The 24,892-nt window shown below is 38.9% G+C and overlaps 2 protein-coding genes and 2 long non-coding RNA genes across 4 annotated transcripts in view; 1 reads left to right on the top strand and 3 right to left on the bottom strand.

The window, feature by feature from the left end:
- Nucleotides 1-3,413: 3,413 nt before the first annotated feature.
- LOC137237727 (uncharacterized) lies at nt 3,414-5,932 on the bottom strand. Its single transcript, XM_067761805.1, has 3 exons — nt 4,533-5,932; nt 4,371-4,462; nt 3,414-4,309 (listed from the first exon to the last, which is right to left on the bottom strand). Exons 1-2 carry the CDS (start codon nt 5,930-5,932, stop codon nt 4,414-4,416), a joined length of 1,449 nt encoding a protein of 482 aa, XP_067617906.1. The 3' UTR covers nt 3,414-4,309; nt 4,371-4,413.
- A 4,356-nt stretch (nt 5,933-10,288) lies between these two features.
- On the top strand, nt 10,289-12,261 carry LOC137236805 (uncharacterized). Its single transcript, XR_010948646.1, has 4 exons — nt 10,289-10,891; nt 10,959-11,209; nt 11,304-11,777; nt 11,947-12,261. It is a non-coding gene; the product is annotated as an uncharacterized lncRNA (long non-coding RNA).
- Nucleotides 12,262-12,811: 550 nt separating this feature from the next.
- Nucleotides 12,812-14,475, bottom strand: LOC137236804 (E3 SUMO-protein ligase ZBED1-like). The gene is made up of 2 exons (XM_067759801.1): nt 14,173-14,475; nt 12,812-14,108 (listed from the first exon to the last, which is right to left on the bottom strand). The coding sequence occupies exons 1-2, from the start codon at nt 14,344-14,346 to the stop codon at nt 12,843-12,845; spliced, it is 1,440 nt and encodes a 479-aa protein (XP_067615902.1). The 5' UTR covers nt 14,347-14,475; the 3' UTR covers nt 12,812-12,842.
- Nucleotides 14,476-23,827: 9,352 nt separating this feature from the next.
- LOC137237796 (uncharacterized) overlaps nt 23,828-24,892 on the bottom strand; it is a 35,731-nt gene continuing 34,666 nt past the window's right edge. The window contains exon 4 of the long non-coding RNA XR_010949037.1: nt 23,828-24,250. This is a non-coding gene — a long non-coding RNA (uncharacterized lncRNA). The remainder of the gene's footprint in view (nt 24,251-24,892) is intronic.

Here is a 24,892-nt window from a genome sequence, read left to right as displayed (position 1 = left end):
GTGGTGGTGGGCGCTTTGGGTCAAGGTAACCGAGTGAACCGGCTGGCGATAAAGCTCTGCGCTACCCTGTACGAGCCGGATGACTTGGCTCTTTGACATCAATTGTATTACACGGCGGCGTACTGCTGGCCCTGGAGGCGGAGGTGGTGTCGGACGCTTTTCCGCAGGTGGTAGTTCTTAGTAAACGTAGAGGAAGAGGTTTATCTCGCTAAGTGTAACTGCGAACGCCGACCTACTTCAACTGGACCTTGTGTCCACACAACATAACCTGTGCAGAGTTTATTATCACCCAAAATAGCCGCGTAGAAACGAGATTTGTCGGAAATAACGGTTTCGGTGCTTTGCGCTATTGACACTTTCCTCGTTTCTCGACAATTTCCTGTGTAGGTGCACAGCCGGCGAGGATGTTTTTCGATCACCAAAATTTTACGCCCTTTCACTTACTTATCTTCCCGGAAACTCTGTTTAATCTTTTTCGCTAGTGATGGCCATTCTGTCTTTTTCCTTCTTTTTCGATACTTTTTATCGCAACTTTCGCCACATCACTAGGTGTGTTCGCGTGAACACGCTCCCAAGTGGATCGTAGCCGTAGACCGTAGCAGCAGACCGTAACAGGGAATGCAACCTTCTTAACTTATCCTTTAACCCAAGCAAAACCAAAATTATGCACGTAAGTAAAGGATCCAGAAAAGTAATTAATATTGTATAAATTTAGATTAAAATGTACTTCAAAAGGTGATGTTACCCGATTCAATCTTATTTTAGATAAACACGTCGTGTCCAGTTAATCGCCAAAACGGAAGTGTCTTCTTCTTTATTCATTAGTCATTTTCTTACATCTTAACGTTAGTTGTTGTTTATGCATTGTTATATTTAATCTACATCGTATAGTTAGCTGTGGTTTATACATAGTTGTGTTTATGTCGCACCTTAACTTAAAATCTAGATGGCGCTGGTTTGCAGCTCGGCCAATCCCGATAAAAGATCGACCCCGATCATGAAGGAGGAACTTATTTAATTCATCCCAGAGAATCGAATTCTAGTTCGTCAGCACATCCTTCGAGTTGTTGCCGCCACATTCTGATACGATGGGACTCCACCACTCCATCATAAGGGAGTTGGGTCAGTTGGCAATTGTTAATGTCTCTGACGGCATACCTATCATTCCCTAATGCCTTATGAATAACATAGGGGCCCTTGTAGCGTGGTATTAGTTTTTTATTACTACCCACTGTCGTGTCAACGTTTCTGATTACAACGTAGTCACCTATGCTGTAGGTCTTGGTCCGGGGATAATCATTCGATAACCGCTTAGTCTCATACGCCTGCCTAGCTAAGATAGAGTCAGATGCATGTTTACGTATTTGATCTAAATCTCGTCCGTCATCAGGGCATATGTTGTCGTGGAAGAACTCGGTGAATTCATCCACAATCACACCCTTTTGTTCAACACCAAAAAGGAGCCGACTTGGTGTATCGCGAGAAGTACTGTGCTTTGAATTGTTAATTGCATATTCCACTTCAATTAGCTTCTTAACCCTGTCGTCATGGTTTATTTCATTAGTTCGCTTACCTAACATGGCTTTCAACACCCTATTTACCCTTTCGACTTGGCCGTTAGCTTGCGGCGAAACAACTGCAACTTTTATGTGTCTTATGTTTTTCTTCTTTAGAAAGGCACCAAATTCCAAGGAGGTGAAGCAGGTCCCTCTATCACTTATGATTCTACTTGGTCGGCTGTAATAATTAAAGTATTTTTCAAGGGAAGCGATCACTTCCCGAGTGCTCGTAGAGTTGGTTGGATAAATATTGACATTCTTCGTGAAAGCATCCACCACCACAGGGATTCAAGGGGTTGTGTAGGGCAACATATAGCTTCTCCAACCCAATTGTCAACCTCACCTTCGAGCGGCGAATCCCGTTTCACTAACAGACGAGGCTCTGGCGACCCCAAGCTCCTCATGGAACTTGGGGTGGGGAGGGAGGGATGGCCTGAAGGTTCAATGTGGCCATATAAATCGTTCCCGAGATGGTCGGGCCAGCACCTTAATGGTGCTGTGTTACCGGAGCGTATCGGATCTGTATCCGACAAAGGACCATCACATCGATAACACTCCCCAAAGCCTTCGGGGAGTAACCTAATCGCTACAACAACAACAACATACACCACCACAAGAACGTGTTTTCGTTTGGACCTAATCGATGGAAGCGGCCCGAAGTGCTCAATGTGGATGGTATGAAACGGCAGTGGTTCTTTTGGGATAGTGTACAAGGTTCTTTCCTTGGCTTGTGGAGGTGTCGCGTACATGATACATTTCAGGCAATTCCTGATGTACTTCTCTACCTTTATTCTCATATTCGGGAACCAATAATAAACGGAAAGCTTGTCGAGGGTTTTATCCACCGACAAGTGGCCTAACTTCTCGTGTATCACCTGTATTACGTTGTGTTCCATTTCACTAGGAACACACAATGCTCTTTTACCATTTGGTTTCTTTTTGTAAACAAGCCCGTCCGTTAGTTCGTACTCTGATACGTCTTCATTCTCCAGGCGACTTCGTATTGATTCAATATTCTTATCACGCTCCTGAGCAATCTGCAATTGAAACTCCACGTCTTCTATATTTATGATTAAGGCAATTTCCCTCCTGCTCAAAGCATCGACTTGACCCATAGATGCTCCTTTCCTGTGTCGTATCTTGTAATTATAATTCTCGAGCTCCAGTGCCCATCTGGCTATTAGGGGACTTAACTGTTTTCGATCGAGGGTCATCGTTAATGAATTACAATGTGTAATTATCGTGAACGGGATACCTTCCAAGTAGTGTCTAAATCTTCTAAGGGCATATATGATGGATAGGGTCTCCAGTTCGAAGCTGTGATATTTCGATTCAGCACTCGAAGCAGTTTTGGAAAAATATGAGACGGGGTAGAACTTCTTATCATCCTGGCGCTGTAGGAGCACCGAACCGAAACCTATGCCGCTGGCATCACAATGAAATTCTGTCTCTCGTCTTGGACTATATACGGTTAGGACAGAGCTTTTCACTAGTCTGGACTTAAACTCATGAAAAGCGTCGAGACATTTTTCATCGAAATCAAATTGTGAATTTCTCTTAGGCAGATTCTGTAGAGGTTTTGCAATTTGGGAGAAGGAGGGCACAATTCGGCGAAAATATGAAAATAACCCAAGACATGACTGCAGTTGTCTTTGGTTAGTTGGTATTGGGAACTTTTGAATGGCTTTGATGTGGGAATTATTCGGCAATATCCCTGCACGAGTAACAGTGTATCCTAAGTAGTCAATTTCGTCATACCCAAATCTACATTTACCCAGATTTAATTTCAGCGCTCGTAGGGTAAGTCGTTCTAGGACTGATTTTAGAAGGTTCTTGTGCTCTTCAAATCCGGCTGTAGCAACAAGGATATCATCCATGTAGATTATTATTTCCCCATCGTCAATCATAAGCAGGTGCGTTTTTTAGACCGAAAGGCATTTTTAGGTATTCATATTGACCATTAGGAGTTACGAATGCAGTGAATTTTATTGATTCAGGGGCCATTTGTACATGGTGGTATCCACTTTTTAAATCAAGGACAGAGAAGAACTTTTTATTTTCTAGGTATTCGAGGCAGTCTTCAATCAGGGGTAAAGGGTAATTATCCCTTATGGTTAATTTATTTAGTGCCCCATAGTCTACACACATTCGTAGCTGTCCGCTCTTCTTTTTAACCAGTACGATGGCGGACGAATAAGGTGAGTCACTGGGTCGTATGACTCCTTCTTGTTTCAGTTCCTGCACAATCGATTGCACTTGGCTGCGCTCAGCGTATGAAAGTCTCCGGGGAGCGCAATGGAATGCAACATCGCTGGTAACATGTATCTTCATTTCGTACTTATATGGTTCAGGTTCAATGTCAGGGTTAATATAGGTATTGTTAATGAGTCGTCTTAGATCATCACGCTGGCCTTCAGCTAACTTAAAACTAATGTCAACATCTTCTTTGTCATGAGAAACATCTATGCTAAATATTTCAGGTACGTCAGCGGCAGTGGGATTCTTAGGCTCCCAGGATTCAACGGCATTAGGTTCACTTTCATTATATTCTTGATTAAGTTGTGTCGGGCTAACAACAACAGAATGTGCATCAGAACCAGTATCGGATTGTGTACCTCTAGGAATACCAGGCTCATATCTTAAACCTATTAATTTTTCTTTAAGGTTTTTTTCAACAAGACCTCTCAATTTAATATTAAAAATTCTGAGGAAATCACGTCCCAAAATAATAGGTATGGTCATGCTCTTATCTGGCAAGATATTTAATTCGATTTCATTTGTTTTGTTTCTAAATTTAATTTTACATTTTACCTTGTTAATAATGAATACATTTTTTCCTCCGATACTTTTGTATTTAGATATGGATCCGCTGATCTTTTGACGCCTTTATAAAACTAACCGGGCTGCCGGTGTCAAACAGAGAAAAAAAATTTTAGATACTAACTCACTATCTACCTTAAATGATAAACTTACGAAATTGAATGCTCCACCGCATCTTGCTCATATTCTGCGTCCTCGGTTACCAAAGCTACCTCGTCTCGTGGTTTGAGTACCTTCGGCGGATTCGGACAGGAGCGATGGTCGTGTCCCATTCGCCAGCACCGAAAACAGGATCCATCTGGACGTATTGGATATGGGCAGTTGGGTTTCGTATGCCCATTGCGCGAACAATTATAACAAAGCATTGGGTTTGACTTTGGCTTCGAAGTGGATTGCTTCGGATTTGTTGTTGTCGGCTGTTTTGCAGTAATTTTTGATTGTCCAGCGTGCGTGCCAGTGATATTGGTGCCATAGTATTTGTTTTGATATCGGCCTATCAACGTTTTCAATTCGTCCAGTGTACGTGCAATCAATAAAATTTGAACGTTGGGGATTAAGGTGCATATGCCGTCGATAATAAAGTCTATTACTTCAGTCTCAGAGATATTGGCACGCTTTGCCAACGCTTGCATATGTAATACGTAGCAGTGCATAGACTCCTCTTTTTTCTTCCATCGGCGCTGCGAGAGCATTTTATAGATTTCTTGGCGTGAAACCGCGATGTCAAACTCGGCTACAATCGCCCGTCTTAATGCGTCATAATTTAGCGCTTTCGTAGTTGACAAAAAGACACGTGCCGTCCCTGTTAGGGACCGTCGGAGGGCAAGCAACTTGAAGTTGTCGTCTGCTCCTGACGAGTCCATAATTTCTTCAAAGTCACGAAGAAAATGATGCTCTGGATAAGATACATCATCCCCGTTAAATTTAGGCAGAGCGTCCCCGATGTCATTGAAGTCTAGGCGGCGTCTGATCTTCATGGGACCTCTGCATTCGAGCTCTTCGATCTGCTTCATAAGCTTTAAAACCTCTAATCGTTTCTTCAAGGCCATTACTTCATCGTTCAGGTTAGCGACTATTGGCGTAGTTTGTCTTTTGAGATTTTCAACGGCATTGTCAATTTCAATTGTTTCAGTAGTATTGATACGAACTTCAGTACTGACGGCCGGATAATTATTGGCAACATCAGTTGTATTGACGGCATTTGCAATATGACCGGCATCTGCAGTATTGGTGACATCGGCAGAATTGGCGGCATCGGCAGAGTTGGCGGCTTCGGTAGAGTTGACGGCATCGGCAGAATTGACGGCAGCGGCAGAGTTGACGGCATCGCCAAAGTTGGCGGCATCGGCAGTATTGGAGGCACCTGAAGTATTAGTGTAATCGGCAGTGTTAGTAATATCGGCAGTATTGGAATCAGCACTGGTCGACTCCGTTGCTTTGGTTCCCACAACATCTGTTAGCAAGCTGCGTAATTGCTGCAAAGTCGCTGATGGTGGGAATTCCACTCCGGCTGCTTCAAGTGCTTTTTCTACGTCTTTCCTTGCATTACCCATAGTTTCTTTTAGAAAAGGTTTAAAATATCTTTAATTTTATTTAGTTTGGTAGGCTTGCTCCATACCTGAGTTATAAATTTAGATTAAAATGTACTTCAAAAGGTGATTTTACCCGATTCAATCTTATTTTAAATAAACACGTCGTGTCTAGTTAATCGCCAAAACGGAAGTGTCTTCTTCTTTATTCATTAGTCATTTTCTTACATCTTAACGTTAGTTGTTGTTTATGCATTGTTATATTTAATCTACATCGTATAGTTAGCTGTGGTTTATACATAGTTGTGTTTATGTCGCACCTTAACTTAGAATCTAGATGGCGCTGGTTTACAATTGTAATCAACAACACCAGTCTCGAACAAGCATCCTCCATCAAAATACTTGGCAGAACTATAAACAAATCACTTACAGTGACTGAGCATAACAATAACATAGTCGAAAACGCTACTAATAACATCAACCTTTTCAAATACATCACCAACATCAAATGGGCCTACACCCACAAAAGGCTCTTAATATATATAAATCCCTTGTACGATCGAAAATCGAATACTGCAGCACCAATGCTGCAAACTGTTCCAAATCAGCCACCCAAAGAATTCGTACACTCCAAAATAAGTTTTTAAGAAGAAGTCTGGGCTTATCTCCATCGACTCCCATAAATCTTCTATATGCCATAGCCAACGAACTACCACCTAACGAAAGAGCAATTTGGCTCACCGCCAAGGAGCTGGTTAAACTGTTCGCATACAAGGATCCCTATGCAATGGTCATCTCCTCCAACCCTCATATAAATTTTAGCTATTCTACAGTGTATAACAAATTCGAAACTATTTTTGATTCCTTGGATTATGTTGATCGTTGCTTCACTTACAGCAAGATAACAATCATAGATAAACACTTACCCATCAAAAAATCTGCTTTAACGTCTGAAATGGCACAAACACACTATGCACAGCTACTATAAAGATACACCTCCAATAATTTTCACGTTTTTTATACTGATGCCTCACTTTCAGATAACAAAACCGGATGCGCAATATACGATTATTCTGAAAAAACCGAACATTTTTTTCACATACCCTTTAAAACCCCCTCAGCCTTTGGAGAATTACTCGCCATCGAAGAAACAATTAGTATTACAATCAAGGAAAACTTGTATAAAATAACTATCTTCACCGATAGTTTAGTTTCATGCCACATTCTAAAAAACAGAAATACTAATAATAGTATAGCCATACGAATACATAATCTAATAAATAGCCAGAACTTCCAACAAATTCATTTAGTATGGACCCCCATCCATATGGGTATAAATGGTAATGAAAAAGCTGACCAAATGGCTAAATTAGCCATAACAAATAGTCCGAACAGGCAGGTGAAACTTAATATTGACGAAGCTTTAAAGCTAATCAAAGACAACATTCACACCGAATGGTATAACAAATTTTTAGATCACTCCATTGATAACCCCAACCTATTTTCCAAAACCTTTCCATGTCGAAAAAATAGTCCTTGGTTCAAAAACCTATCACTTCCTCCTACTCAAATCAAAACATTAAATAGAATACTCTCAGGACACACATATGACAAACAGTGCCTTTACAGGATCAATGCTATCACCTCACCTCGCTGTGTCTGCGGTGACACTGGCGATTACATTCACCAGACCTTTCACAGTCGTAATTTTACTATCATTCGTGCAAGGTTTGATATATTTGATAAGTACACAAATTTTGAAGAAATATTCATAAGCAATGACAAAGCCAATATCACACAACTATCTAATTTTTTACAGAAAGCAAAGTTCTCATTTTAACTAGAAGCATTTTATTTAAATCACATTTTTAACGCAAACTTTCCATTTCATGTATAACCTTTGTGTTTTCAATAAATATAGTTTTTAATATTACTAAATATAGTTTTATTGTTCACATAGTTGGTGAAGTGCTATAATTTGTGTATGCTGAATCAAGAAATTAAATTTAAATTCAATTGCTTTTACTTAAAGTTTTAATATTGAAAATTAAAATTTTCATAAATTTTGCATATACATACATATACATACATATTTATTTGCAGTTGAATTGCCGAGTATTTTTGCATTGTGTTGTTGCTGTTGATAGGCTTCAGTTTTTAATAGTGTAATTTTGTTTTTATTTTTGATTTTTTGCGTGCACATTCTTTCCTCAGTGTCACAGCTGTTTGCGCGGTTTGTTTAGTGTTATTACAGTGCATCTCAAACTGCTCATACAGCATATCTCTTTCTAAAAGCTACTTTCAAACTGTTGTATTTTTTCTTATAACCCGTTGTGCTATCGTTCAATTAATATTCATACTTTTCCTATTTTATTAATTCTCGATTTTTCCGTAGCATTTATATATATATATTTATTTCCTCATCCTCTTTAAATTTATTAAGAATGTCGTGTTTATATCCTAACTGCTTAGTAAAAAGTGAATCACATCCCTTCGTGGCATGCTGGCTTTGCGATCGGCTTGCTCATATGAAGTGCGCCGGTTTATCAGCACGAGTGGTTGACGCACTTAACGATAACGATAAGGGAGTACGTTGGGCTTGTTTGAAATGTAGGCCTACCCAAATTGACCTTTTCAAGGTCTTCAAACAGGCCCGAGATGGATTTTCTGAAATAGGCAAAGTAGTAGAGGCAAATCTACCATTACCAACCTACTTGAATTCACAACGCATGTTTCTAATGGATTTAGAGAAAATCTTCACACCGATGTTATTTACACTGATTTCAGTAAAGCATTTGACAAAGTTTCCCATTCATTGCTTATCCACAAGCTAGATCGACTTGGTTTCCAACCAGGTCTCACTCAGTGGATATCTTCTTATCTCTGCGGTAGAACGCAACAAGTAATTTTTAAAAATACTCTTTCAGAGGTCATTAAAGTTCCTTCTGGCGTCCCACAGGGCAGTCATCTCGGTCCAATTCTGTTCTTGCTATTTATTAATGATATTTGTACCATAATAAAATATTCCAAAATTTTAATGTATGCTGATGATGTAAAACTTTTTAGGTCTTATGAGTCTATTGAAGAACGTCCATTGCTTCAAGCGGATTTAAACTGCTTAGTTGCTTGGTGCAACGCGAATTCAATGCCGCTGAACATCAATAAATGTAAGTTCATGTGCTTCTCTCGGAGATCTTTGCCAGCAGCCTCTTACGTAATTGATAATTTTTGTCTTGCATCAGTAAATTATTTTGTTGACTTGGGAGTTACGATGGATGCTAAACTTAGTTTCAACCTTCATATTATGACTACTGCCAATAAGGCTAGAGGTGTTCTATCATTCGTGAAGAGATGGTCTAAAGAATTTAGTGACCCTTATGTAACCAAAGCCCTTTTTACCACATTGGTTAGGCCGATACTAGAATACGGATCAGTAGTCTGGAATCCGCGATATCAAGTTCATGCAGATAGGCTTGAGTCAATACAGAAGCAATTTTTACTTTTTTCTTTAAGGAATTTTCATTGGGACTCTGCATATAATCTTCCACCTTATACTAGTCGGTTAAGGCTTATCAATCTTCCAACTCTCGCTAGCCGTAGAGAAATGCTAGGAGTATTATTTATGGCTAAACTACTGAATGGACTAATTTCTAGCCCGTTTCTTTTGAACGAAGTAAACTTCAATATCCCATCACGAGCGTCAAGACATTACAAACCTCTTCTTTTGAGGCAGTGTAGAACTAACTTCGAATTAAATGAACCTTTCCGGTGTTTGTGTTATGATTTTAACTCTCACTCGAATTCATTTGATATAACGGATTCACTTTTTACTATAAGGAAAACTGTCCTATCCTATCTTAACTCGTAACAAAATAAAAATAAAAATAAAAAATAAAAATCTTTATATGCTAAATCCTTAACTTATTTAACAATTTACTATATGTATAATTTTCTACTGTTATGTATATAATACTCAGCTGATGATTTTTATTCTGTAGCTGAGCAGTTTTAGATCTCGACGCTTAACAAACCTCCGCCTATCAACAACTCGGCAAAAACAATAACAAATCCGTGCGTCATGCGGATGCGCCCCTCGTGTCGGTTGGGCGGGCTTTGGAGGGTATTAATCCGTTGGGTTTATTATTATTATAACTCAATTTCGCTTTAAGTATTTTTATATAACACACATCCGTGTCTACCAAGCACATTTCCCTTTTAGTCCAGTCTCAGCGCGTACCATCAACTAATGTTGGCAGATCCCGTGATTTTTGAGGAACAATGTTATCTGTGCTTGTGACCTCTCAGTCACAGCTTATTTTATCCGTGACTGTGACTGTGACATAGGAAGAGGAAGAGCTACCCTTCAAGACGTTGGTTGGTGATAGTTCACGCACACATTCAAAGCTTTTTTTTGCTCTCCACTAACACATGTAACATTTGATACTGTCATCAAAATGACAGTGTCATATTTAATAAACTAAAAAATCCAAAAGGATTGGTTGGAACTGTATCATTGTGGTCTGCAATCAAGAGCAAACAAAAGGCGGCACGTCCGACGAGAGCCAGGATAACAAATTGACACTTGAATTGAATTGAGCAGTGCTACGAGCAGCTGTTGACACCTGCAACCATTGCTAAGTATTTTATGCAAATTTAGAATGTTATGCTGGATTTGCTATATAGTTTTTCTGATGATGAATTGCAGCGTGAAGCCAAACCGGAGGGGTAGAACGATTATATTAATGGTATTGTAAAGTCGGCACGTGTGTTAGCAAGTCGTTTGCCTGGACAAGAGGATTTTATACGTGATCTGGAAATGTTTCGTCTCAAAATGATATTGCGGCTATTACACGTATCTAGCTTCAATGGTAAAATGAATGCGCTAAATGAAATCAATATAGTGCTAAGCTCATATTCAACATCGTACACAACAACAACAACATTGTATGCCCGATGATGAAATGGATTGGTTGACAGCAGAGCGTAAGTACACGTAAACAATTTAATATAAAAATATTGGCTTTTTCATTGCGATTTTATTTGGTACTAGAATTATATCAAACTTTCTGATGTTTTGTGCTGGAAAGACGCCTTTCTCAGCTACAATATGTTGAAAAGCTGGAGAAGATAATACGATTTCTTATAAAAGAACACGCCTTAACACTTGAAGATTTGGATACAGTATGGCGTGCACAGATTGGCAAACATGAGGCAATTGTTAAGAATGTACATGACCTTTTGGCGAAATTAGCTTGGGATTTTACGTCCGAACAATTAGATCATCTGTTTCAATCATTCCAGGTAGATACAAACTTTCAACATATATGAATACAAAATTAATATTAGTTGATATTAAGAATAATCATAAAATTTTCACTATGTTTTCTTACTATAGGCTAGTATGACCGGCGCTAATAAGCGTCATTGTGAACAGCTTCTCAAACTAATAAGGCGCCTTGCCAAGGACGATAAGAATGGTTTAAATGCTAAAAAAGTGTTAAAGCTTTTTTGAACGTTTGCGCATAGCCAGGAAATACCGCCAGAAGTATTAGGTCAAGCATTACCAGCGCTTAATACGCGAAATTTGTTGCTTGTATGTTTAATCGCCCAGTCATGCTGCGCGCACTCAACAAACACTTAATCACCAACAAGTAATTGAACGTTTGCCAAATGATTATACTTTCATCATACTTGTTACGAACAGTTTAACTGCATATATGGATAAAATTCGCAACATGATTGCTGAAATGCCAAATGTTGAGCGGAACACTATGTATTGATGGACGTTATCCGCATAATATGCAATGAGCGTTTCGATTTTCTCAAGTTGTTGTTAAAGGTTAGGCACCTGTGGTTGTGCGCCGAACAAGTAAGAGATTATTGCAATAGTTGTTCATTTATTAATAAAGGGGTTGTCAGTTATTAATTTTAAGATTTGGGTTGGTGTTGTTGTTATTGTAGAGTACTCGTTATTTATAATTTGTAAAAACTATTGTATATATAATGAAAGGAATGAAATGTTTAATTTTCGCTTTTAGGTACATGATAAGGAGGTCAAGGAGGTGGATAATTAGGGGCGTTCACCGTCTTTTAAAACCCAATAAATCGCAACGTATACATCAGCTGCTGGAAATCACGTCCATTCCGGCAGCACTAATAATCAATTCCTGTTACTCGGCATCACAGTCCATCCCGACAACTGATTTAATAATATATACATATTTTATAATATAATTTTGTGCAATTTGTATGCTTCTGTAATTTATCTGTAACCCGTAACTATATTTAATCTGATTAATTTTTAAATTTGTAGACTACTAAATAAATAAATAAGTGGTAATTTTAAAACCCAATTTTTTGTTATCAAATTCTTTTTATTTTATCATAGTCAGCCTTTAGTTCAATTAACATTTAAATACAGGTACCAAAAATATTTTATGAAATAAAACTACAAAAATTGTATATATTCGTACATACAGAAAACAAAATTAAATATAAATACATATTCAATCAATCTTAGTAAAATATTTTTGTTGGATGCGTTTAATTTAAAAATGTTATACAAAACTTTGATTACTGTTTAAGAAGATAAGCATCTCAGTTTTTTTTCACTCAGTCGTGAGCGACGGTCACTAACTATTTGGCCTGCTTTCGAAAAAACTCTTTCACATGGAACAAAAGATGCTAGTGCACATAAATATTTCCTTGCCAAATCTGCTAGCTTAGGGTATTTATATTTATTTTCGCGCCACCACTGAAATTAATTGTTTGTTCTGGAAAATATTCCATCCTCTAAATACCGCTGCATTTAAATGATGCTTTTTGCTTCAGCACTACCTTTCGATCTATTTTGGTTGACACGTTGATCGAAAAAGCTCCAAATGGAAAGAAAATATTCTGCAGGTTCGTCTACACTCTCAGACGAGGGAGCCGATTATGCCCTGTACAGTTCCATAAGATTACTTTTCACAATTTTTTTACAATTTTCTGCAGCTAATTCATCCGTCAATGCTAATAATTTGAACCTAGGATCCAAAAATGTAGCTACAGAAAATGTGTTGCTTTTTTGGATATTGCCCAATCGTTCCCGAATACCATTTACAAAAATGTCTATAACCTTGCGCACAGGATCGGGCCAAACTTTTGTTAGCAAATGCCTGTAAACGTCCTGAAGACCATTTGTAATCGGTATTACCAGGGATCCCGTACAATACGTTTCGCCACTTATGGTTACTGTAGCGTCTTTGAATGGTTGACATATTATACATAAATCTTTGACTATTTGCCATTCTTCACTGGACAAGGTTAAAAGGCTCCTGTTTAAAATAACTAGCGTACATTTTACTGCTTCCTCAAGCGCAGCGAATTGTTCCATTATTGCAAGAGTAGAGTTCCACCTAGTCTCAACTTGTTGAATCAGCTTCAACGGGTCCCTGCCACTGTTTCGTTGATAGCTCAGAAAAGCTTCGTTGGCTGAAGAACTTTTCTTAAAACAGGTAACTATACCTTTGATCTTATCGATTATTTCAGCAACTTCCGTTACACGCAAGCCATCTTTAACAATCAAATTCATTGTATGAGCCATACATCCAAAATGTTTCCAATTCAACTTTGTTGTAAGGGCACATTTTATGTTACTGGCGTTATCGGAAACAGAAAGCAAAATTTTTCCTTCTACATTCCCGTCACAGACAATCTTGTGTATCGCGTTAGCTAAGTCTTCGGCCGTATGGTTAATATTGAGCTCTGGAGCCGACAATAGTATGGATTTCAGCTCAAACTCCGGTGATACAAAATGCGCTGTCACAGCAATGAAGCTACAAACATTTCTTGAAGTCCAACAATCCGTTGTAATACAAAATTGGTTGCCGCCTTGTATCATTCCTTGCATTTTATGTCTGCATTCTTCGTACAAAGCAGGAATCATGGTTTTGGAAACTACCCGTCTGCTTGGGAGTACGTACATAGGATTCAAAGATTTCACAAATTCCCTGAACCCTCTATCGTCTACAACGCTAAATGGCTGTAAGTCTATAGTAAATAACTGCAGAAGCTTGCTATTCAAACCCTCTTTTGAAATTGGGCGATAGTTTTTTATAATTTTGCATTGTGTCATCCGTTTTGGTGCTGCACTGGAAGTTGATGGCTGCTCTTCGGTGATATCAATGACAGGTTCAATTTCGATAGGTTGAGGTTTATCCTGCAAATGGAAATGCATACATACACAGGTACACTAACAAAGCTTGGAAGTCGTTAAAATTTACCACAAACTTTTCCAGTTGTACGGTCGGATGCCTCCGAATCATATGTCTCTTCAAATTACTTGTCGATGTTTTATAAGATATTTTGGTTTTGCAAATATTGCATGTGGCAAAAGAATGATCCACCTTTTCAAAAAACTGCCATAGGAAACTGGTTTTGGATTTTTTTAACGACATCTTTTATAAATAATAAATTTTTATAAAACTTTAAGCTTAAAGTGATACACTCCAAATCACCCCAGTCCACTCAATGCGGGAATATTCAAAATGAAACGATTTTCAGAACGTAAGTAACAGACGTATTCACATCAATAGAAACCGTATTCAAAACGGAATGCAAAAAAAATATCCATTCTAAATACATATACATGCATGATTTTACATGGCGACTGCGTCATCTGCTGCTAATTAGTTGTAGCACGATTCACAGATTCATTGACTCATGTGATTGAGATTATCATTAAACGTGATTGTGAACGAAGTGCAGATGCTATCACAGTCAGTCAGTCACGGCTATTCCTCAGAAGCAGTCACAGCGTTTAGCTGTGATCATTCAGTACCTGTGACAAAATCACAGGTACACGGATATTTGCCAACTCTACCATCAACCTGCGCTTTATACTAATTTCACACAGACGGCTTATTGAATAATAAAGGCAATTTTCTACATTAAGACGCTTATTGAGCTCAATCTTCCCTACAAAATTCGAATCTATTGTTATTTCATTAGTAGCTAATCGAATGCCTAATGAAGTCAAAAGCACAATGCAACTCTGTTGGCAGCGTTCAGCTTCCGTTTCAGTTTCTTAGTTTTCAAAGCAAATGTCATTGTCTGCATGGCGGAACGATACAAGGTGGGCGCATCGAACAGCTGATTATAACCTTTTTATTTGATTTGATACATCAACTACCGGCGCAGTACGATTTTGACATTTGTCCTTCGAATTTACAAGTACATGGAATTTTTTTTGTTTGTAGGTATGTCACCATGCTCCCACCTTGTATCGTTCCGCCATGATTGTCTGTCTCATCCTTCATACTAATCGAGCAGTTACTTCTGTGTGAAAGCAAAAAATTTACGATTTCATTAGCAGGTGAAATGAGATCATTAAGGTTCTGTGTGAAAACAGTATTAAAGACATCAGTGCTCGCCTGATCATTATACCGCATCACATGAACTCTCAACACTGGGACCAAGAGGAACTACGTCTACTATATTCCCCTATATTTGGCGGAATATTATCTAATAATAACTACGTTTGAAAATAAATCAAACCTAACCGATAATAAAGTGACAATTTCGAATATGGATTTCAAGTAAAAAATATGTTTTTGCTGACAAGCTACTCGTTGCGTGTTAAGAATCAACCCTGCACAATATTTGACAGGCGTATAAAAGATAAATTATCACATATATAATTGCTGAAAAGCAGCTCGTTTAACTATACTGCTCAATTTGAGAAGTTTCAAGGAAAATATATCAAATAGCAAGCTGCTACACATGGTTCTGGCCAATTGGTATTACCATTGTGTACTGGTGGAGCTCAACGTGTGTCAATACAACACTGGAAATTTAATCCATTAATTAAACAACGTACAAAATTAATAATAACCTGGAGTATGGGACTTCTAATATAGTCCCCTCCATTAAACCAAATCTCAAAAAAAAAAAAAAAAAAAAAAATTTCCGTCACATGTCACAACTAAAATTAACTTAATATTATTTTGGGCGAAGGCCGCCAAAGCAAAAAGGTGTTTTCTGCAACAAAATTTTTAATTTCCGTCACATGTCATAACTAAAAGCACAAGATATTTTTCGTTGTAAACAATGCTATTTTTTCTCCTTTTCAAAGTTTCCCGGAATAACCCTGCAAAAATCGTGTGACCAAAAACGCACACAGACACACGAATTTTTGACAGGTGTGACGATTTGGAATGAAAAATTCTCCAAATGAAATAGCATGTTGACAAATTTAGCTTTCCCACAATGTATCGTGCTCTCTCGCACCTATTATTATTATAGGGATAGCAAAATTTGTGATTTTTGCGTGCAAAAAAATCCGCCATTTCTAATTCAGCAGAGACAGCAAAACATTTGGTGGTCAAAAATTTTTTCAATTTTGAGAGTTTTAAATGGAATATCTCCGGAAAGATTTAAAATTAAGAGGGAGTTCTCCAGATCACATATATATATATTTTAAAGTGCGCAAACTTATAATTTAAAAGTTATTTGGTGTTAAAGTTTGCAAATTTCTATACAAATTTTATATGTGTATACGTATATATATGTGGCAGCACAGCTTTGTAATGTCATCAATAAAATATTTGTATATATATATATATCAATAAAATATTTGTATATATGTATATATATATATGTGCATGTTGCTACAAAAGCGCGATTGATTTAATAAAAACATTTATAATAAGTGAAAACAATGCAAAAATGAAATGTGAAATATACAAAAATGCAATTTAAGTTTATCGTTGCCAATTTATATAGATATGTATGTGGATTAAGGTTTTGAAAGATGTGTAAATTGTAATTTAAAGTGCTATAGAAATTTGCTAAATTTGCAAACTTTAACAACAAATAACTTTTAAATTATAAGTTTGCGCACTTTAAAATATATATATTTGTAATCGGGAGAACTCCCATTTTCATTTGATACCAAGTTTTACCCTGAACTCGGGGGGTGCTATTCTAAAAATTTCCCAAAGTCTTTAATATACAATGATTTTTGCTGTTTATTTCGACAACAATTTTTGATTTGATTTTTGTGCTCATCGAAAGAATTCACAATTATATAGCACCATGCCGCGAATTATGATAAAAGGTGGTGTGTGGAGAAACACTGAGGTAAGCATTTGACGCGACTGGTTATTCTTGGCCGTTTATTAACTAAATTGATAACTTTCAGGATGAAATCCTCAAAGCAGCTGTAATGAAATATGGCAAAAACCAGTGGTCACGTATTGCATCACTGCTGTGGCAGTGTTGAAAAATTTTTGGAAGAAACTGAGCTTCGTTACATGATGCTATAATGCTTGTGCGGCGTACAATTAAACATGATTCTGTTGTTGCTGGTAAGTCAAAATACAAATTGAAAAAAAATCTTAGGGCCTCATTCTCTATTACGAAACGAACTTTCGATGCGGATCAGAGACGAATCGCTAGTGTATTTGCACTATGTTAAATAATTTCAACTTATCACTTGACAATTACTTTTGCCTTCCTGTTTGTTAGAAGGGAGGGATGGCCTGAAGGTTTAATGTGGCTACATAAATCGTTGCCGAGATGGTCGGGCTGGCACTTTAATGGTGCTGTGTTACCGGAGCGTACCGGATCTGTATCCGGCTAAAGGACAATCACATCGATAACACTCCCCAAAGCCTTCGGGGTGCAACCTTATCGCTACTAGAACAACAACAACATTGTGTCCAAATCCCGAAAAAAAACTATAAAATTTGTGTCAGTGAAATGATAATTATTGCTTTTGGTTGTTAGTTTTGAGGCATCGTCATCGAGTTCCTTCTGACCGTATATGCCGGTTCTTTTGCATTCTTTTACATGCATAAAGTGCCGTTGAAGCCTTCCTCACCCTCTCCTCCACGTTGAGCTTCCATGACAGCTTACTGTCTAGGATCATTCCTAGATATTTTGTGCAAGGTTTCTCCCGTAGGGTCGCCCCTCCTAACTTAGGCCTCGTCCAATTAGGGACCTTGTACCTCTTTGTAAACAAGACCATATGCAACGTCATCTGCGTAAACCGTAAGTTTTTCTGGTCCCTCGTAGAATCCCCTAAGCAGTTGGTTAATGACCAGAGTCCACAGCAGAGGTGATAGCACCCCTCCCTGCGGAGTGCCCCTGTCCACTAATTGGATGCGTACAATCCCCATTGCGATGTAATCTTACTGCAGTTTAACATGCAGTCGATCCATCTGGGTAAGGCTGGATGTACTTTAACGTAATTAAGACCATCAATAATCGCCCATTTAGAAAGCCTCGGCAATGCTTAAGAAGACTTCTAGAGCATATTCCTTATATTCCAGGGCTTTTTCTATGCTTATTACCACCCTATGCAATGCGGTGTCTACTGACTTGCCTTTGGTGTACGCCTGTTGTGTTGTGGAGAGCAGCTTTTCATCCACGTTGGACTTTATGTACACATCTATCAGCCTCTCAAAGGTTTTGAGCAGAAATGATGTTAAGCTATTGGGTCTATAATCTTTGGGATACACGTGACCGATCTTCCCCGCCTTTGGTAGGAAAGCTACACGAGCAGTTCTCCAAGAGTGCGGTACATGATTCAGTTTATGCACCCATCGAATATTATTTTAAGCCATCCCACGACCGCCCTACTTGAAACTTGTAGCATGGCCGGACATGTACCATCTGAGTCCGGCGATTTCACCACCACTACGAGATCCTCAGTAGTGTAATTAGACAGCATATATGAATGCAGCTGTTTCCTTACCATTACTACAGCTCGCACCCGTCCTTCAGTTTGCGCATAGTAAACGCCAAATCCGCGCGCGCTAAGTCCAGAAACCTTTCCTCCCGATGGAAGCCACGGCTCCTGGATCAGCGCGTTAGGAGGAGGAGTTCGCTCGACGCCACTTTACTGTGTTGGAGGTTTATCTGTAGGACTCGCACCACCAATGGGCTGCTTGTCCCCCTCCAGCACCTTCATCGTGACGTCGTCGTCCTCCCCTAGCCCTTTTGGTTTAGAGTGTTCGAAGCCCCCTTCAGCCTCTTGTACCTGTTGTGCCGGGTGTTCCTCTGTGCGACTCACAGCACCATCTGGCTGTTGGTCCCCTTCTAACACATTCGGGGTGACGTGTCTTTTTTCCCTTAGGCTTTTGAGGTCCTTTTCGACTTCGCCCACGGCCAGCGTGTTAGGACTTTAATACCCGCGACTTCTTTTCCTGAGTCGCATATAAATTTTGCCTGTACCTAAGGACATTTTTCCAAGCTGCGCGTACAATATATCCTCCGCCTGCTTGTTTATTTGGAAGATGTATAACTGACCTTCCTCCGTAGGCCGAGATACAGTAAGTACCTTCCAATCCTGTGTCGGTATGTTCGGATTCTGATTCTGCAAAAGTCGCAGTGTATCCTCCGACTTCATCACGCATGGTATCCATACCTTAACTTTTGGTCCATTGGGGATTTGCGCTTTATCCACCATCTCAAAACGCGCGTTCGTGCCCTGCCTTTGGAGGTTTGGAACCACTTCCTACAGCCACCGCGAGCTTTCGATGTTGTCGCACGCTATCATCTTCATACCATTATACCATCCCCAGAATCAAAGGTTGGAAGGAGCTTACTTGGTTATTCCCGCATCATCTTAAGCATTAAGCTAATAAGCTCCTTTTCTACAGATCTCAACCTTTCACTAGTCATCTGTTCAAAAGGACTGCTACGAACAACCAGCGCCACAGTCAGTGACTGCTTTGCCACATCACTCATCTTCTCGCGAAAAGCCGGCGTCTTAGTGTTATTTCCCTTTGGCACCTCCGAGAAAGCCGGAGTCTTAGCTCCCTTTAGCACCTCCGAGAAAGTCGGAGTCTTAGCGTTATCTTCCTTTGGCTTATCTCCTACTTCCATAGTTGGAACTTCCCTCTGACTCGCAGCCTTCGAGGTAGTTGCTACCTCGCTATTGGGGCCCATCTGTCTTACAGCTTTGGGCCTACTTGTCTTGTCTATGGGACTGCCCTGCGTCGCGGCTCTGGGACTGGGCCCTTTCTGCCTCTTGGAAGCAGGCTTGTCGCCTTCCGCCGAACGTTGCCTTTTCATTCTGCCATTCGACGCTTCTTCCTCCTCATACCGGTTGCAGAACCGAGGGTTTCTCGCAGCAAACCTTTCGAACTGCCTTCCACCTACTTCTACCGCCTCATGAGCCCATGCCAAGCGCTCGATCTCCTCTTCTTTTGGGTCCACCACTGCTCCCAAGCGTTGTACAATTCTTAGTACTGCACGGTACTTCGAGAGAGCTCTTTGCTCCGTACCCTTCTCCACTCTTCTACTCCTTTTTCATTTGTGTGCTTCTCCAACACGGAGTTCATTGAATCAGCACTACTCTCGCTCCCCGAGTCCAACGCATCGCTTAATGCGTATTTGTCGTCCTTGGCTTGCGGCTCAGTCCTCTTCTTATCATCGTCCTTATGAAAATTAAGTAATGAGTCGTTCATCTTGGTCGTACGACCACCAGCCCGACAAGGTGGGCTCAGCGGTCCAGTATTATATACGGGGAAAGAACCGTCAGCCACAGCAGCGCCCCTTACTGTGGTAAGGCCATCAATACTTCCCGAGGTGGTCCGGTATCCAGAAGGCTCCGTTCGAATACAGTCGAATTTATCCCCTGGCTACAAATCGTCCAATAGGCACGGTCCGCATAACACCCTGGATTAGCGGGATGGCAGTTCTTGGTCACCGACATCCCGCCGCCCTCCTACGAGGCGAAACGGCGTAGATGCCAGTCCTAAACAGCTCCTCCTCATAGTCGGGCGCTATGGAGATCGGCTAAGACCTCACACCAACGACGATTTTCGTTACAATTGCTAGTGCATGCTCTCCAAGATGTAGATCCTGATCGAAAGTCACACCCAAAATTTTAGGGTGTAAGACAGTCGGTAGGGTAATGCCATATGGTCGACATTTGGCGCGGTCATGTCTTAAATAAGGTCACCGATGATTTGGTTGGTGACAATATCAGGTTTCGCGAGGCGAAAAAACTGGAGAGATTGGGGAGATAGCTGTTTATTTTATTACAAAGCTCATAGATGTAGGAAACAATAGCATAGGCGTAGAAGCAATAGTGGCTCCTGGTGGTAAAGGTAGCTATTGATATGTAGAAGTTAAGAAGAAGTTTGAATATGAGTTTTTTTAAGTTATAGCAAAAAAAGCGTTGAGGATTTTTAATATCTTACCAGGTACCTTCGTACATGTTTCTAAGAATGAAGAATAAAACCTATTCAAACTCAATTTTCACCAGGACAAAGCCGCTGAGACTTCGCTATACTTTAACATACAATACGTTACCCCATTTTAGCACAACTATCATTTTTTGATTTTATTAAATTTTATAAAATTTTTCTTCCTCTACAGTTCTATTTCGGTATTGGATGGTAAATATCGCTTTCGCATTTTCTCCATCAATAACTGTGAAAATGTGGAAGAAATCTATGCGTGTAAATCTCACATATTATCTTGGTCGAGCGTTTCTTCAATAGCTCTCTAGTGGTGATGGTGACAGCAGAGAAACCCAACTGTTTACAAATGTTACGCTTCAAAAAGAATCAAAATATCTGCCATTGCGTCTACGGCTCAAATACCCACAGTATATGAATGAATCGATTGCACCTAATTGTCTGCCTAACGGATAGTATACATATTCATCAAATCGAAAATATTGCCCCAAACGAACTGGGTCTGAATACTGAAACAGTACACATATACAAAATCGATGAGGAGGCTGTGATGATGGTATAGGGTGAGTTGTTGAATAACATACGAAAAGCACTTTAACCCATCTATATATTTGCATTACAGCTAAAGCTTCACAAACAGCAAAAATTTCTGGCGCCAAGCAATTGGAAAAGGCAGTGAAGCATTCATCACACTGTACGGATGGTGTAAAGTTAGAAACTGCTATTGTAACAGCTGCCACCGACACAACGGTCATCTCTACTTCGCCGAGTAGCGGCTCGTCCGACTATCTATCGAAGACAGTATAATCATCTCTTTTGCCAACACAGGTTAGCAATATGCTTGCACAGAAAAAAGATTTCAATTGGAAAACAAAAACCAAATAAGAGAGTTTATTTATTATTAAAGTATTTACTTTTCTTTATATCAACAGTATTAATTTAAGTTGCAATATCACGTACATATATAATAAGGGATGTGATACGATTGCTGTTGGAATTAGATTTGAAACCAATCAATACTCCTGCTAAGGGTTGCAGAATTATTGCTTGAATAATTAGATTTAGAACAATAATAAGTCTGACTTAATTACAAGTCGTACATTTTTAAGTTCATCAATTACGACAGCAATCGGATTCCACGACACCTTTGAATATTCTTGATCTGAAAAAAAAGTAAACCTAATCTGAATTTCTACTAAGCTTTAAGTTGTAGATTATTCAAATAATTGGAGTTTTTTCTAAGGCTTAAAATTATTTTCTGCTCGCTTAGAAAAGATTTCAATTGGAAAACAAAAACCAATTAAGAGAGTTTATGTTATTATTAAAGTACTTACTTTTCTTTATATCAATTGTGTTAATTTAAGTTGCAATATCATGTACATATATAATAAAGTATGTCGTGATACGATTGCTGTTGGAATTAGATTTGAAACCAATCAATACTCCTGCTAGGGTTTCAGAATTATTGCTTGAATGATTAGATTTAGAACAATAATAAGTCTGACTCAATTACTAGTCCTACATTTTTAAATTCATATTTTACTTTATTACTTTCAAATTCAATTACGGCAGCAAACCAATTAAGAGAGTTTATGTTATTATTAAAGTACTTACTTTTCTTTATATCAATTGTGTTAATTTAAGTTGCAATATCATGTACATATATAATAAGGGATGTGATACGATTGCTATCGGAATTTGATTTGAAACCAATCAATACTCCTGCTAAGGGTTGCAGAATTATTACTTGAATGATTAGATTTAGAACAATAATAAGTCTGACTCAATTACAATTCGTACATTTTTAAGTTCATCAATTACGACAGCAATCGGATTCCACGACACCTTTGAATATTCTTGATCTGAAAAAAGAGTAAACCTAATCTGAAATAAATATTGAAAATTAAATTTTTTTGGTTCGTATTTTATTCTCGTGGCTGCTACAGGTAAAGTAAAATGGCAGGTAAAATTCAAGTTATATGGCGGTTATATAAACGGTAAAACCGCAGTAAAATTGATTGTCAAATGGTTCGAAAATCTAGAGGAAAAACCGAAAATTTGACCGCCTTTTGACGCGCATTGTGACGTGTGTGAGCAGAGCAGTGTTCTGCTCACATCCTATAAGCAAAGAGGATAAATACAATAAGAGCCGTCACTCGTTATTTTGTGGCGAGTATCTCGCTGGAAATTGAAAAAATTGATGCCGAATGTTTTCTGAGAGGGACATTTTTAATTGTCTCGCATTTATCCATGCCGTGTATGCCCCTTGTGCAACTGTGATTTTTGGAAAAAGAATTAAATAAGTTAATTAAATACAGTCGAAAAATAAACACAAATACCCCACGAAAATGTATAGAAGACGTTTATAAAAATCTCGCCCAAAAAAAAAGTAGCGACTACCTCTCAGTATACATCGAGTAAATGCCAAAAAAATAACGAGTGACGGCTCTTATTGTATTTATCCTCTTTGATATAAGTGGGAGCGGAATGCACGATCACATTAATAGGAACGAAACGGAAAATTTGGTCACAAAAGTTCATCACGCCCATGCAAACGTGACTATGAATATAACCGCTGCAGAAAGTCACAATGACCGTAAAATGACTAGTCAAATGACGTGCAGTGTTTTTGCAGGGTTATATGAATGAAACGCGTCCCTTTTGTTTAAATAATATTTAATTATGAATAAATTATGTATACAATGGTTTTTACAAATAATTTCCTTAATTTTCTAGTAAACCTTACATATGTGTATATTTATATGTACAAACTATATATGTAAAGACATAAACTCATTCGTAGTCGTGCCCTTTCTGAAACCATTTTGAGTTTCGAAGCTCACACTGATGGTGCTCAATTTTTCCTGCGCGGGTGGTGTTGTTAGTATCAGTTTGCATAGATATGAGTGTTGTAGTTATAATACCGGAATATATGCAGCCCAATTTCGTGCTATCAAAGTCGATTTGCAGGTCATGTTGAGCCTTTGAACATGACCCTTTCCCATAATATGCGTGGTAGGGCTTTATATGTGATACTAAAAAGGCCGAGGGACAGTTGTCGCAGTTTTCTTGTAGTTTGAGCAAATTTACGTTCTTCTTACAGCCGCAGCTGGAATATTGCTATGCCCACATCGTCAAATGGAATTACCTATAATGAAAAAGAAACGAATATCAGTAAGGATAGATAATAAGTTTTTAATATAACCGGAAGTGCTTAATAAATACAAGATACTCAAGGGGATTTCAGATAACCAGAATCAGGACCTGTAAAGTAAATTCAAGTGAACCTCCACCATGCCAAGGCATCTTCCGGTAGCGGGGGTACCCGAAGATTATAGCAAGGGATAATTGATAGATGTTGGGGTAATAGATAGTAAATTAGGCGTGCTACAAAAACAAAAACGAATAAATGCAGATGACTGTTTAATCCATTATGCGAAGTTCTTTGAATGGATGTGCAAATTGAAACGGGCAAAGTACTGCTAAAACTGCTTTCCCCGAGTAACCCGGGAACGAATTGATATGACTACGTCTATTCTTCTTTAGCAGCAGTTCCGAGCACCAATTCCCTTTTGTACAGGAGAGTGCAAGTTTATCATATGCCAGTACAGAACATACTTGTTTGCTGGATCTGAGCAGTACATCTAATTTTCCCAGATTTTCTGGGCTCAGCGAGGGTATCCTCCTGAACGGTGAATGTGTACCCTGCTGCCTTGCCTGGCCGCTCACCCAACAACACCAGGCACGACGGAACTTGTCTTGCGACACCCAAAGTACACTCACGCTTCTC

The sequence above is a fragment of the Eurosta solidaginis genome, chromosome 1, assembly GCF_040869045.1.
Source record: "Eurosta solidaginis isolate ZX-2024a chromosome 1, ASM4086904v1, whole genome shotgun sequence".
Taxonomy (NCBI): Eukaryota; Metazoa; Arthropoda; class Insecta; order Diptera; family Tephritidae; genus Eurosta; species Eurosta solidaginis.
This window is presented reverse-complemented; position numbering and strand designations above follow the sequence as displayed.